This window comes from Rattus norvegicus, chromosome X, assembly GCF_021556685.1.
Source record: "Rattus norvegicus strain SHRSP/BbbUtx chromosome X, alternate assembly SHRSP_T2T, whole genome shotgun sequence".
In the NCBI taxonomy this organism is placed as follows: domain Eukaryota; kingdom Metazoa; phylum Chordata; class Mammalia; order Rodentia; family Muridae; genus Rattus; species Rattus norvegicus.
The window spans coordinates 119942282-119956349 of record NC_141554.1 but is presented as its reverse complement, the minus strand read 5'-3'; the positions used below and the strand labels follow the sequence as shown (position 1 = coordinate 119956349).

Sequence of the window (14068 nt, the reverse complement as noted above, 5' to 3'; positions counted from 1 at the left end):
AACCCAAGTCAGAAAGTATTAGTATTGTAGTTTGTATGTTTTCTGTTTTCCATTATGAAACATAAAATTCATTCATTCATTCATTCATTCTCTCTCTCTCCCTCCCTCTCTCTTCTCCCTCTCTCTCTCTCTCTCTCTCTCTCTCTCTCTCTCTCTCACACACACACACACACACAGACACACACACACAGTGAAAGAGATAGAGATAGATAAATAGACAGACAAGACAGACAGACAGATGATACATAGAAAGAAACAGAGATAGAGACTCAGAGACGAATGTACAGAGACAGGCAGACAAAGATAGATCAAATACACATAAAGATAACTGAGGTTGGCTTATTTTCCTAATTTTTCTGTCTTTCACAAAGGCAGTGAACAGGAAAAGGTTCTTTAGTGTATTACAGGGTTCTCATTTTTCCTTTACGTAGAAGATAACCTTATTGAGTTCAAGTTGACCTAAACTAAACATGGCTTCTTTAATATCTAGTGAGCAAGCAATTCTACAATTCCATCATAAGTACCCGATTACTCTGTGCTCCAACATCGAAGTTCAGTCTCACTCCTTTTGGATGGCGTGTCAGAGTCTTAATGGCAGTGTATGTACCATCAACAAATTCAGCATCAACTTCAGGTCTCCAGCAACTGTCAATTACAGCATAATAATTACTAAGTCATTATAGTGACCTCTAATCAGATGAGCAACTTTGGGGCCTTCAACTTAGTGTCTGTAAGTTTCTTTTTTAGAGGTCTAAAAGAAGATACATTCAAATATCATCGATGCTCCCTTTAGAATCCATGGTCTAAATCAGGGAGTATGTCTACAGAATGCATTAATATGGCTTTCCCCTGCTGTTGAGAAAACTCAGGGCTCTAATGGACTAAGTGTGTGCTTTCTCACTCAATTATATTCCTAACCCTAGGTGGTATTATTATTAATTTATTTTACATCTTTAGGTGAGTTTTCACCTGTTAGATAGGGATACAGTTTTACTCTTCTTTAAGTATAGTATATTTTGGGACAAAAGTAATCACAACTTGCATAGGAAGAAAATGGATTTGTGAGTGCCTTGCACTGGGTTGCGGAGAACAGGGGAAAGAATGGTCTGAATGAGGAGCATGGCATTTTTGAGGTCAACAGTAAAAATATTCAAAAGTTAGATCATGATGAAGAATGCACATCTCTTAACCTACTAAAAGCCACAGACTTGAGTTGTCGAACTATATAATATACAAATTATAGCTTAGAGAAATTGTTTGAAGCTGTGCCTATAATCGTAGAACTCAGTAGGTAGAGGCAGGTTGATAAGGATTTAATGAATATCCTTGGAAACAGAAAGCTTGAGGCCAGTCTTGGCTGTGAGACCCTCTTAAAAAGAACAAAAAAAGAAACAAACAAAGCAGCTACTTGCTGATATGCACCTACCTACTTGCCTGAGTCCTAACTTCAAAAGTGTCACGTTCCCTTTCCCCATTTCTATCACTTTTTAAATAGTGGTTAAGTCCTAAGCCTGTTCTGACAGTCTGGGTATTCTTATTCTTTCTCTGCAGACTACTCTTCCCCATGAAGATGATTAATATGTTTGTTTTCTTGTGACTTCCTCTCTTTTGCTTCTCCATCTCCCTCCTCCTGGAAGCTGCTGATTTTTACAACTTGTCTGCCCTGTCTATGTCTTTTTTCTAACTCATAAAATTATTCTTAAAGTTAAACAAAAAAGAAATAAAAAAGGAAAAAAATTACAAAAATGTTAGCTGGAGGGTTAAGGGTCCAGAAAAGTGGTAGAACACTTGCTTAGCCTGTGTAAAACCAGACTTCCATTCTTAGCACAATAAATATTCCAAATGAAAATGGGACCAAAACGTCAGTGTGGGAGGACATATCTAGAATCCCCTAAAATCTGGAGACTGAGGCAGGAGGATTTGTATTTAAGAGCTACCTGATTACATAGAAGGTTGAAACTCTCTTATGATATCAAGATCTTGATGTCTCCCACCCAACAAAGAGACAATGGAAGACAATGTGGTAACACATACCAAGAATCCCCCAAACCAAGATTTAGGGCAAGAGAATCTTGACTTTAAGGGCAGCTTGGTTATATAGGAAATACTACAAAAGCCAGATTGGCTTACTTCAATATTTGTTGCAAAGGACCTCATTCATGTATGGCTGCTATTGAGTCTGGTTTGTGTTTTATTAGAATAGCTCTTCATGTAAGTAAACAGTACAGAAAAAAAATGAGATAGCATCTCATGTAGCCAAGGCTGGCTTAATCTCATTATATACTTGAAGATAACCTTGAACTTTGGATACTTTTGCCTCTACCTCCTGAGTGCTGGGATTTCAGATATAGGCCAGTACACTTGGTATGCATTTCTGGATACTGACTTAAGAGATTTATACATGTTAGTCTACCATCTGGACTATATCCCTAGTCTAAGAAGAAAATTTTAACTGGGTAGCTAAAATAATATCAGGGAATAGGTTTATCATATGCAGTCTCACACTGCTATAAAACAACAAATGTCCAAAGGCTGCATAATTATTTTGATATTATTACTTGAGTCCTTGTAGTCAGTAGTTCTGCGTAAGCCAGATACTTTCTATAACGACTTTCTGTCTTGTAATGAATATTGTTCCTTTTAGGCTTTGAATAGACTAAACACTGTATGAGGAAGGGGATAAGTGTTCAATGTATAATTAGATCAATAATATTTCCTTTCTCCCCTCCTTCCTCCATCTCTTCCTTTGTCCTTGCTTCCCTCCCTTCCTTCTGCAGTGAGTGCTCGGTATGGAACTCAGGGCTATAAAATTCTAGGCAAGCACTCTACTGAGTATTTTCATGGTAGTTTCCTCATAAATTTTCTGTTATATTTTCTCTGACTAACCTTTCCTTCCTTCTTTCCTTTCTTTCTCTTTTCCTTTAACAATATACCACTAGGCAGTGGTGCCACAGGCCTTTAATCCCAGCATGTAGGAGACAGACAGACCTCTGAAGTCATGGCCAGCCTGGTCTACAGAGTGAATTCCAAGACAGTCAGGCCTACATCGAGAAACCCTGTCTTAAAAACCAAAAACTGAAAACCAAACCAAAAACAAAACAAAACGCCCCCCCAAAAACCCCCTCAAACCAAAAACCCACCAACTTCCCCCACAAAAAAAAAAACTCAAAAAAACAAACCAGACCAAAACCCCAACATATACCTTGGTTATCCTAATGCAATCATAGGACAAAGGTAGAAGTGGAAACCAGGATGACTGACTGACAGTGAGAAGGATGTGTGGGTTGTGCTGAAGATGAAGCTGGTCTCTTTACAAGATGGACATGGGGGTAGTTCAAGTTTTGTTTTTGGAAGAATGGATTCTAACAAGCAGCAAGAAACAAGATTCTGTCCATAGCCAGAATGATCTAGGAAGTAGACACTTCCCCAGAACCTTCTATTAAGAGGGGACCCAGGGCAAAACCACAATTTCAGGCACGTGAGTCTCTAGCAGACAACTGGCAAGCAAACTTGGACAAATTGGGACAAAAAAAATACCTGGACAAAAAAACCCTGGACGAACCTACCAAACTGGGAGATGATGTATGGGGTCCTGTACTAAGGTATGGGGTGGTGAAAGGGCTACTAATGTTTTGAATGTCTTTTAAAATAACCCTAGCTTTCAAATCTGTTGAGTGACTGTTTGAGCTGAAGCCTTTGAAAAAATTTTGAGTCTGTGACTCATTCACTTCAGTTGACCCTGAGTACATTTTTTACATTGTACTAAATTCTCCACCTAGAGACATTTTGACATCATTTTTGTTTTGTATTTTAACATAAGGTATAAGATCTCTGAGCATGTTGTATAATATGCTAGGTTCCAAAGCAGCAGGTCTAAGAACATCCTTTCTGGAGGCCAAGGACATCAGGAGAATTCTATTTCTTGGTTTAGTATCTCTTCATTGTGCCTGGAAGCTCTGCAGGAAGAAGTGACTTGCGACAGAGGATTTGCCAGACACCACCTACTGGACTGACTTTCCTTCCCTAACCTCACATCAGCTTTTGTCCTAAGTTCTTAAAATAATCCCCAGAGTAGGACCTCAATGGTCCCCTGTCCCTGGAGAACCATCTTTCCTCTATAGGAACCATGCCTTCTTTCTTTTAAGCTCACTACAACAACATGCTTCTTCCTAAAACTCACCCCCCCCCCGGCCCTGTGGCCCAGGAAGGTCATTCTTCAAATGTGCAAGACAAGAATTAGAAAACAATTGTCCTTAGTGGATACTGAGTTTTCCAAGAGTCTACCTCTCTAATGCTGAGCTCACCAAGAACTGAAAAAGATACATGCCCCCACAACATTTCCCACATCACTTACTTGTTCAAATAATAAACCTCTTTACACTCCTGTTTCCTGGTTATGGTTATCCTTTTCCTACTCACCAAGACTGAATCCAATGCCTACAGCTATAGTAATTATTTAAGCAACAAAAGGTAATGAATATTCTAGTATTGCAAGAATCGCACCTCCTTTGTACTTCTTGTTGTGGAAAGACAATACTGACAGTAAAAACCCATATGGGCTTTGTAGAAACACAAACTGTATTTGACTATACCTTTTAGCTTTTATTAGCTAGATGATTTGGGTGAAGTTACAAAACAAAACAACACAAAACAAAATATCCCCTTCCTTGGCTGGAGCAGAAGTCCATGGCACAGTGGTATATCTTTTCACTTAGTGTGTGCACGTGATCCTAGGTTTGATTCCCAGTAGTGCCAGAATAAAAAACAACAACCACCCCTTCTTCAGTTTCAATCCATCATTGTAATATGGAAATGAAGTTCTAAGGCTAGATTAAACCCTGAATATAAAAGTACTTATTTAGAGCTTTCAATTATTTCGCAAGTACCTTTGCTTAGGTCCATTTCAAAGCTAGTATAGCAACATATTTCTCTTTCCCGTTTGTATAAATTCTCCTGGTATCTTTGGTAGAAAGATACCAGTGTATGAAGCCAAAATATATCATCCATCAACTAGCCTTTTCCCTGTAACAAATTAGTCATTTTGAGAAACACAAGACACATAAGCAGTTGTGGAAACTAAAGGAAAAAGTAAAAGTTGCCCTTTTATGACAGCTAGTCTCCCGTTATAAGCGTTTCTCTTCCTGCTGTATGAAGCGGCAGAAAAGCAATAAAGGCAGCCCTTGTTTTCCCTTCTTTTCCTGACCATCTCCCTGAACAGGCCTTTCCCTGTATCTCTGTTGCTTCAGCGCATGTTCAGCTCTGCTCTCGTGGTGTACTTGTGGTGAGCCTCACTGTCTCCCACATGTAGAGCAGGCAGTCATGTTACAGAACTTCAGCTTTTCTTATGTTTGCATTTCTTCCTGGTTTTGCTACAGGGGTTGATATCAACTGAGATATAAGAAAGTGTAAATAAACACAGAATTCTTGCCTCTCCAATGTCATCACAGGCTAAAGCCTTGCTACTAAAAGGTATGTTGCTATTCAAACAGACTAAAATGCCTGTTGTCATTCATTTAGCTTGTCTAGCACACACTGTTATTGCACAGAAGAGTTTTAAATTTTATGATTGAAATGAAGAAACAATAACCAAAGAGCATTAATTTTACCAGTGATAATTCCTGTAGAGCCATCCAGTTTAAATGCAAAATTATGATATTTTAGATGTGGTATCAGAATATGTTATATAAAACCTCAGAAGTAAAAATAAAGCTGATCCAGGCAGTTATAATTAAAGCTTTTCTAATGTGAGTAGGATTATTTATACAAATTGTTAAGGAGTTTCCAAAGTCAGATTGTAAGTCTATGTGCTGATTTTATATTTGATGCCAGTTTTTATATTTTCCTCTAAGAACTACACAAAGTCTGTCTAAAACTACCTGTCAAAACTTTCATCACTCTCTTCAGCGCTGCTGTAGCCGTCTTCTATCTAAATGGAAAAAGTTGAGATCAATTATTGAAATTACATCTTTAATCAACACAAGGTGATTTTTTAAAAATATAAATTGCAAGTCTTAGCATTTAAATGACAATATTTCCTCCTTTTCCTTGGTTCTTAATATTGTTAACTATGATCTTGGATATTTATTTATTTATTTTCACACTCCAGATTTTATTCAGATTTTATAAAGTAACCACATTTTCTGTATCCATTCTTCTGTTGTGGGACATCTAACTTGTTTCCAGCTTCTGACTATCACAAATAAGGCCATTATGAACATAGTGGAACATGTGCCCCTATGGCATGGTGGGGCATCTTTTGGGTATACTCCCAAGAGTGGTATTTTTGGTTCTTTTTTTTCGGAGCTGGGGACCGAACCCAGGGCCTTGCGCTTCCTAGGTAAGCGCTCTACCACTGAGCTAAATCCCCAGCCCAAGAGTGGTATTTTTGGATCTTTAGGTAGGTCTACTTCCAATTTTCTGAGGAACGCCCACATTGATTTCCAGAGTGGTCTTGGCCATTTTGTAAAGCTTTCACATCTTGGTTAACCATGCAAATTCCCACAATGAAGTGATTTTATTCCTATAACTATAGTAAACTGTTTTTCGAGATTCCTGCCTCTTTTACTGTTTGTGCTCTCTAGTTATGGTTAGTCAAGTCATATTGATCCTTGATATTCTTTAACTGAACACTGACTGGCTACTCTTAGCAATGACCAAGGTCCAGTCAAAAAGGAAGATTTCTGACCCCTTCTCCCTTTCCCACTTTCTAACTACTCTTGTGTCTAAGAGGGCTACTGGCTCTCTAGTTTCTTGAACTAGAGATCTCTCCACTACACATCTTTCCCCAAATAAAGCCTATGCTGTTATAGAGTGCCTCAGTCCTGTGTCTGTCTTTCATTCTTGCTAATCTTACAAGTGTAACATTTAATTTGATAGTGTACACACATGCAAGACTTTCAAAGGCAGTGTGCTCTTAGACATAAATCAGTCTAAGACTCCTTAACATGGCAGAAAACTGCAGCTTATAAGGTGACTTCCTCAAATCACAATCATGAATATAAATAAATACTAAAATTTTGAAGAAGTAAAAAAAAAAAACAAAAAACAAAAGACGCAAAAGGAAAGCCTATTAAAAAGAAAACACCACATGGAACCATGTAGCATTTTGAGGTGGAAAGTAGAAAGTATTACACTTACCCCTGCGTTCAGATTAAGTATCTCATTTCTTCGCCGTTCCTGAGCCCATAAGTATTCAGTTCTTTCTCTTATTGTAGAAAGTCTGGTATTTGTTATGAAAAATTAGACAAACATTAAAAAATCCATATCATTGACAGATTAGTCAGTATATGCAAAGGATTTATTTAATTTCATGTATGCATGCATGCATCTCTGTGAGAGTATACATATGTGTTGATGCATGTTCCTATATACACATGCAGATTCCAGACGAGGGCAGCATGTTTCCTCCATTATCAATCCCCACCTATTGTTTGAGGTGGGTTTCTCCTTGACAGTGGGTTTGCATTTTCTTGGCTAGTCTGGAATCTAGTAAGCTCCAGTGACTATCTTGTCTTTCCCTATTTCAGCAATTGGGCTACAGATTTGTGTAAGAACCCTGGTTCTTTGTATGGGTGCTGGGACTTGAACGCTACTCTCCATGGTATATCAAGTGCTCTAACTGCTAAGCTCCTATTTAACACTTTAAAGGAGAACATTGCTAATTATTTCTCTTTGCAATATTTATATGCAATCAGTTACTATCTGTATGCTACATCTATGAATTTTGCAAGGAAATATACCAAGTGAGGTAACCCAGATTCAGAAAGACAAATGCTGCATGTTCTACCTTTGCGGATTATCTGAATCCTTAGATATGAATATATAACCTCAGAAACCAGGAAAGTACAAGGGAACCTAGCAGGATGAGGAAGTCTAGAAAACAGGACAAAGGTGCTATGAAGGAATAATGAGAAAACAGGGGAGGGATTTAACTGAAAACGGGGAAGGAAATACAGAGGAAGAAAGGAACCCTAAATAGCACCAAGAATGGTTAACAAAGCCATAGGAAAACCTCAATTTTGTTTACTTAAAATACATACGTGTGTGCAGGTTGAAACAGATGTATGTAGTTGGAATGAAGTTATACAAGTCTAAGTGCCAATTCTCCCCACGAGGATCATAGACTACCCAAGAAAAACCGTGTGCTAGGTATGGGAACCTCCTCTTCAATTGTTAGTCATAGGAATAGAAGAGACTTCCAAAATAATATAGGCTATTGCTGTTGCCCTGTTTGCTTCATGTAACTTGAAGGTACAGCTGAAGACAGCTTACACTTCGCAAGGTGGGTTTGGAGGAACTGCTCAAAGATATACCTGGGCTGAGCTTGTGGCTTAGACGTAAATCACTTGCCTAATGTGCACAAGCTCTGTCATGATTTCAACAACAACAACAACAACAACAACAACAACAACAACACATACATGCACACTGTCTCTCTCCAATACACACACATACACACATACACTCACACATATACACATACACTCTCACATACACACAAACACACACAGAGGGGGAATCATCTGTCTGATAAAGACTTTTACGACTCTTTAAGAAAGGGTATAAAGGTAAGAAACAGATTGATTACCCTTACTTATATCCTATCATATCAATTTAGCATAATTTTTGATATATTATCTTGCCCACCAGCTTGGAAGATGCAAAAGCAATAGCTACTCTGAGTAGCAGATAGGCTTATTAGGAAGGGCCAGAAACTGGGAAACAAATTTAGGCAACTGCATGTGCATGTGAGTTTATATCATGAGCCACATAATTGTTCCAATGCTTGTCTGAATTGGAACAGGGTCCAGTTATAATACAAATTTGCTTATTAAGACATAGAAATGGGCCTTTCTACTGGGACAGACTGCTAGCTACTCTGCTCCCTGGAAGAGGCTATATCCTGAGGCATACCAGAGGAGCTGCTGCACTCAGCATTTGGTAAGAACCACACTCGCCCAGTCCCACAGCTGCCACTGGGGGCTAGTGGACTCAGGGACCCAACATCCTCCCACCTGACCAATCCCAATCCCCTTCCACCTGTTACTGCTAGACAGACTGCTAGTAAGTCTGCTCTCTGGAAGAGGCTCCACCCTCAGACATACCAGAGGACCCGCTACAGTTACAACATTTGACATCATACCCTGAAGCATACCAGAAGAACCACTGTAAGCAAAACATTTGATACTACATCCTGAGGCATCCCAAGAGATCTGCTGCACCCAGGGCATCTGATATCACAACTGGAGACATTCCAGGAGAACCACTGTACTCAGGACACCACAGCTTGAAGGCATCCCAGGAGTACCTCTGAACACAGGGCAACTGGGCAATTGATACCACAGACTGAAGACCTTCCAGGGGGCTCTGAGGCAAGCAGGGCAACTGACCCAAAAGACCGAAAGCCTCTGTGAGTGTGGCTACACACAAGGGAACAGAAACCACAGTCCATTGACTCCTTCCAAACTCCCTCCCCCAAGAACAGCTTCTCACAGTACAACAGTGTAACTGTTCCTCTGAAGACCCAACAGTCTGAAAGTCTCCCAGGAGATCTACTGCACTCAGTGCAACAAATCAGCACCCTCCAGTTGGAAGGCACCACAGGAGGTCTGCTACAGCCAGGACCACAGGCCTACCAGGAGACCTGGTGCAACCCAGGGAAAAAAGAGGCAGACTCCACACAAAGTCACCCAGACCAGCAAACAGTAGGGATAAACAGATGTCAAGAGGCAAGGGCAAGACTATACGCAACAGAAGCCAATATATGTGGTCATCTTTAGAACCCAGTTCTCCCACCACAGCAAGCCCTGAATACACCAACACCCTGAAAATCAGAAAGCTGACATAAATCCTATCTCACGAAGATAAGAGTCCTTTAAGGAGGATATAAATAAGTCAATGAATGATATACAGGAAAACACGGGTAAACAGGTACAAACCCTTGAAGAGGAAATAAATAAATCCCTTAAAGAAATGCAGGTAAACACAATCAAACAGGTGAAGGAATTGCATAAAGTGGTCCAAGACCTAAAAGTGGAAGTATAAACAATACAGAAAACACAAATGGAGGCAAACAAGGAAATGGAAAATTTAGGAAAGAGGTCAGGAATTACAAATGTAAGTATCAACAGCAGAATACAAGAGATAGAAGAGAGAATCTCAGGTGTAGAAGATACAGTACAAGAAGTGGGCACAACAATCAAAGAAAATTCAAACATAAAAAACTCCGATCCAAAACATCCAGGAAATTCAGGACACAATGAAAAGAACAAATCTAAGAATGATCGGAATAGAGGAGAATGAAGATTCCCAGCTCAAAGGACCTGAAAGCATTTTCAACAAAATCATAGAAGAAAACATCCTTAACCTAAAGAAAGAGATGGCTGACCCAAGTTCCATAGGGGAGTGCTGAACACTCAGAAGTGCAGACACTCCTGAAAACTCAGAGGAGACTACTCTCTGCCCACATTCCCAACCCAAGAGGATATCGCCTAGTGCCATCTGGTCCCCTGGGCACAGGGACCTAGGAGCAGTCAGGGGCAGAACCTTTCTGGTTTCTGACTGTGCTGAGAGCTGAAAGCCAGTTGCCAGGAATAACTGTACACCTGAGAACAGAGGTAAACCCAACTTTTCGCTACAAGTGACCTGTCTGGTGGACTCAGGACACAAAAAGGCAGAAGTCTTCTGGGACAGAGCACTTCCAGTTTCTGACTGTGCCTGGAACTGAGCTGAACTGATTCAACAGTTCCCCACACCCAAATCCTGTGGGGGAGAGAGCTGAACGGCCCGAAGTTTGGACAATCCTGAGACCACAGGACAGTGCACCACTTCTGCCCACCTCTCCCACATCCCTGGCACAAGGGGAACCTGAATAGTGCCCCCGAATAGAGGAATATAGGAGCAGTCAGTGGCAGGAACCTGTAGGGTCCGGCCTGCGCCCAGATCTGAACTGAACCTGTCACACAGCTCCCTGAACCCAAATCCTTTGTAGGAGAGAGCTGGTTCCTCAGAAGTGCAGACATTCCTAGGAACTCAGAGGAGACTACTCTCTGCCCACAGTCCCAACCCAAGAAAAAATCGCCTAGTGCCATCTGTGCCCCCTGGGCAAAGGGAGCCAGGAGCAGTCAGGGACAGGACCCTTCAGTTTTCTGCCTGTGCCTAAAACTGAAAGCCAGCTGCCATGCACACCTACACACCGGAGTAGCACAGCTTTCTGTTCCTAGATCTAGCTGAAAGAAAACAGGTCTACTGGAGTGCTGACACACAGGCCTACAGGAGGGTCAAGTCACTGTCAGAGACAGCAAGACAAGCTAACACCAGAGACAACCTGATGGCAAGAGGCAAGTACAGTAAACTAAACAACAGAAACCAAGACTACTTAGCATCATCAAAGTCCTCCCACCAAAGAAAATACTGGATATTCACACACCCCAGATAAAAAGACTTAGTTATAAAATCACATTTTATGATGATGATGGAGGACTTTAAGAAGGACATAAATAACTCCCTTAAGGAAATACAGGACAACAGAAGTAAATAAGTAGAAGCCCTTAAAGAGAAAACACAAAAATCCCTTAAAGAATTACGGGAAAACACAACCAAACAGGTGAAGGAATTGAACAAAACCATCCAGGGAGACAACTCTGGAGATAGAAAACCCAAGGAAGAGACAAGGAGAAATAGATGCAAGCATCACCAATAGAATACCAGAGATAGAAGAGAGAATCTCAGGGGCAGAAGACACCATAGAAAACATTAACACAACCCATCAAAGATAATGTAAAACGCAAAAAGCTCATAGCCCAAAACATAGAGGAAATCCAGGACACAATGAGCAGATCAAACCTAAGGATAATAGGTATAGAAGAGAGTGAAGACTCCCAACTTAAATGGCCAGTAAATATCTTCAACAAAATCATAGAAGAAAACTTCCCTAACCTAAAGAAAGAGATGCCCATGAAGAAGATACAAGAAGCCTACAAAACTCCACATAGATTGGACCAGAAAAGAAACTCCTCCCGTCACATAGTAGTCAAAACAACAAATGCACAAAACAAAGAAAGAATATTAAAAGAAGTAAGGGAAAAAGGTCAAGTAACATATAAAGGCAGACCTATCAGAATCACACCAGACTTTTCGCCAGAAACTATGAAGGCCAGAAGATCCTGGACAGATGTCATACAGACCCTAAGAGAACACAAATGCCAGCCCAGGTTACTGTATCCAGCAAAACTCTCAATTAGCATAGATGGAGAAACCAAGATATTCCATGACAAAACCAAATTTACACAATATCTTTCTACAAATCCAGCCATACAAAGGATAATAGATGGAAAACTCCAACACAAGGAAGGAAACCACACCCTAGAAAAAGCAAGAAAGTAGTCTTCTTGCAACGACACAAAAAGAAGAGAAACACAAATATAATTGTACCTCTAACAACAAAAATAACAGGAAACAACAATCACTATTCCTTACTATCTCTCACCATCAAAGGACTCAATTCCCCAATAAAAAGACATAGACTAACAGACTGGATACGTAAACGGAACCCAGAGGAAATAGAGAATGGATTGAAAGAGCTGAAGTGGCTTGCAACCCCATAATAACAATGCCAACCAACCAATGCTCCCAGGGACTAAACCACTACCCAAAGAGTATACATGGACTGACCCATGGTTCCAGCTGCATATGTAGCAGAGGATGGCCTTGTTGGGCACCAATGGTCCTGCCAAGGTTGGAATCCCAGTATAGAGGAATGTCAGGGGGAGGGTGGGAAGGAAGGGTCAATTAGGAGGGGAACACCCTTATAGAAGAAGAGAAGGGGGATAGGTTATGGGGCTTATGTCCAGGAAACTGGGAAAGGGAATATCATTGGCAATGTAAATAAAAATATCCAATAAAAATTTTATATGCATAAAAATTCACATGATCATATCCTTAGATGCAGAAAAATATTTAACAAAATACAACACCCCTTTATGTTAAAAGTATTGGAGAGATCAGAAATTCAAGGCCCATACCTAAACATAGTAAAAGCAATTTACTGCAAACCAACAGCCAATATCAGACTAAATGGAGAGATACTTGAAGCTATCCCACTAAAATCTGGGACAAGACAAGGATGTCCACTCTCCTCTTATCTATTCAATATAGTACTCAAACTGCTAGCTAGAACAACAAGGCAACAAACAGAGATCAAGTGGATACACACTTGCAAAGAAGAATTAATGGTATCACTATTTGCAGATGATATGATAGTATACATAAGTGACCCCAAAAATTCTACCATAGAATTTCTCCAGCTGATAAACAACTTCAGCAAAGTGGCTGGATATAAAACTAACTCAAGTAAATCAGTAGCCTTCCTTTATACGAATGATAAACAGGCTGAGAAAGAAATTATGGAAACAATTCCCTTTATAGCAGTCACATATAATTATAAAATATCTTGGGGTAACTCTAACCAAACAACTGAAAGACCTTTATGATAAGAACTTCAAGTCTCTCAAGAAAGAAATTGAAGATGATCTTGGAAAATGGAGAGATCCCCCATGCTCACGAATTGGCAGAATTAACATAGTACACAGATGGCCATCCTACCAAAGGCAAGCTACAGATTCAATGCAGTCGCCATCAAAATCTCAACTCAATTCCTCAAAGACATGAAAAGAGCAATTCTCAAATTCATCTGGAAAGGCAAAAAACCCAGAATAGAGAAAACAATTCTTAACAATAAAATGGCTGGGGAATTAAAAAAAACCTGCATGGTTTTGGTACAGAGACAGGCAGGTCGATCAAGGGAATAGAATTAAAATAAATTCTAGAAATAAACACACACTTGATCTTTGACAATGAAGCCAAAGACATACAATGGAAAAAGAAAGCATCTTCAATAAATGGTGCTGATCTAAGTGGATGTTTGTATGTAGAATATTTACCCATGTTTGTCACCATGCACAAAGCTCAAGTTCAAGTGGATCAAGGACCTCAACATAAAACCAGATACCCTGAATCCAATAGAAAAGAAAGTGGGAAAGATCCTTGAACTCATTGGCACAGGCAGAAA

The 14068-nt window shown here is 40.0% G+C and overlaps 1 protein-coding gene across 1 annotated transcript in view; it reads right to left on the bottom strand.

The window, feature by feature from the left end:
• Luzp4 (leucine zipper protein 4) overlaps positions 1-14068 on the bottom strand; it is a 40861-nt gene that overhangs the window by 1476 nt on the left and 25317 nt on the right. The window contains 3 exon segments of the mRNA NM_001408923.1: positions 525-645; positions 5877-5926; positions 7138-7219. Of these exon segments, the coding sequence (NP_001395852.1) occupies positions 525-645; positions 5877-5926; positions 7138-7219 (253 nt within the window).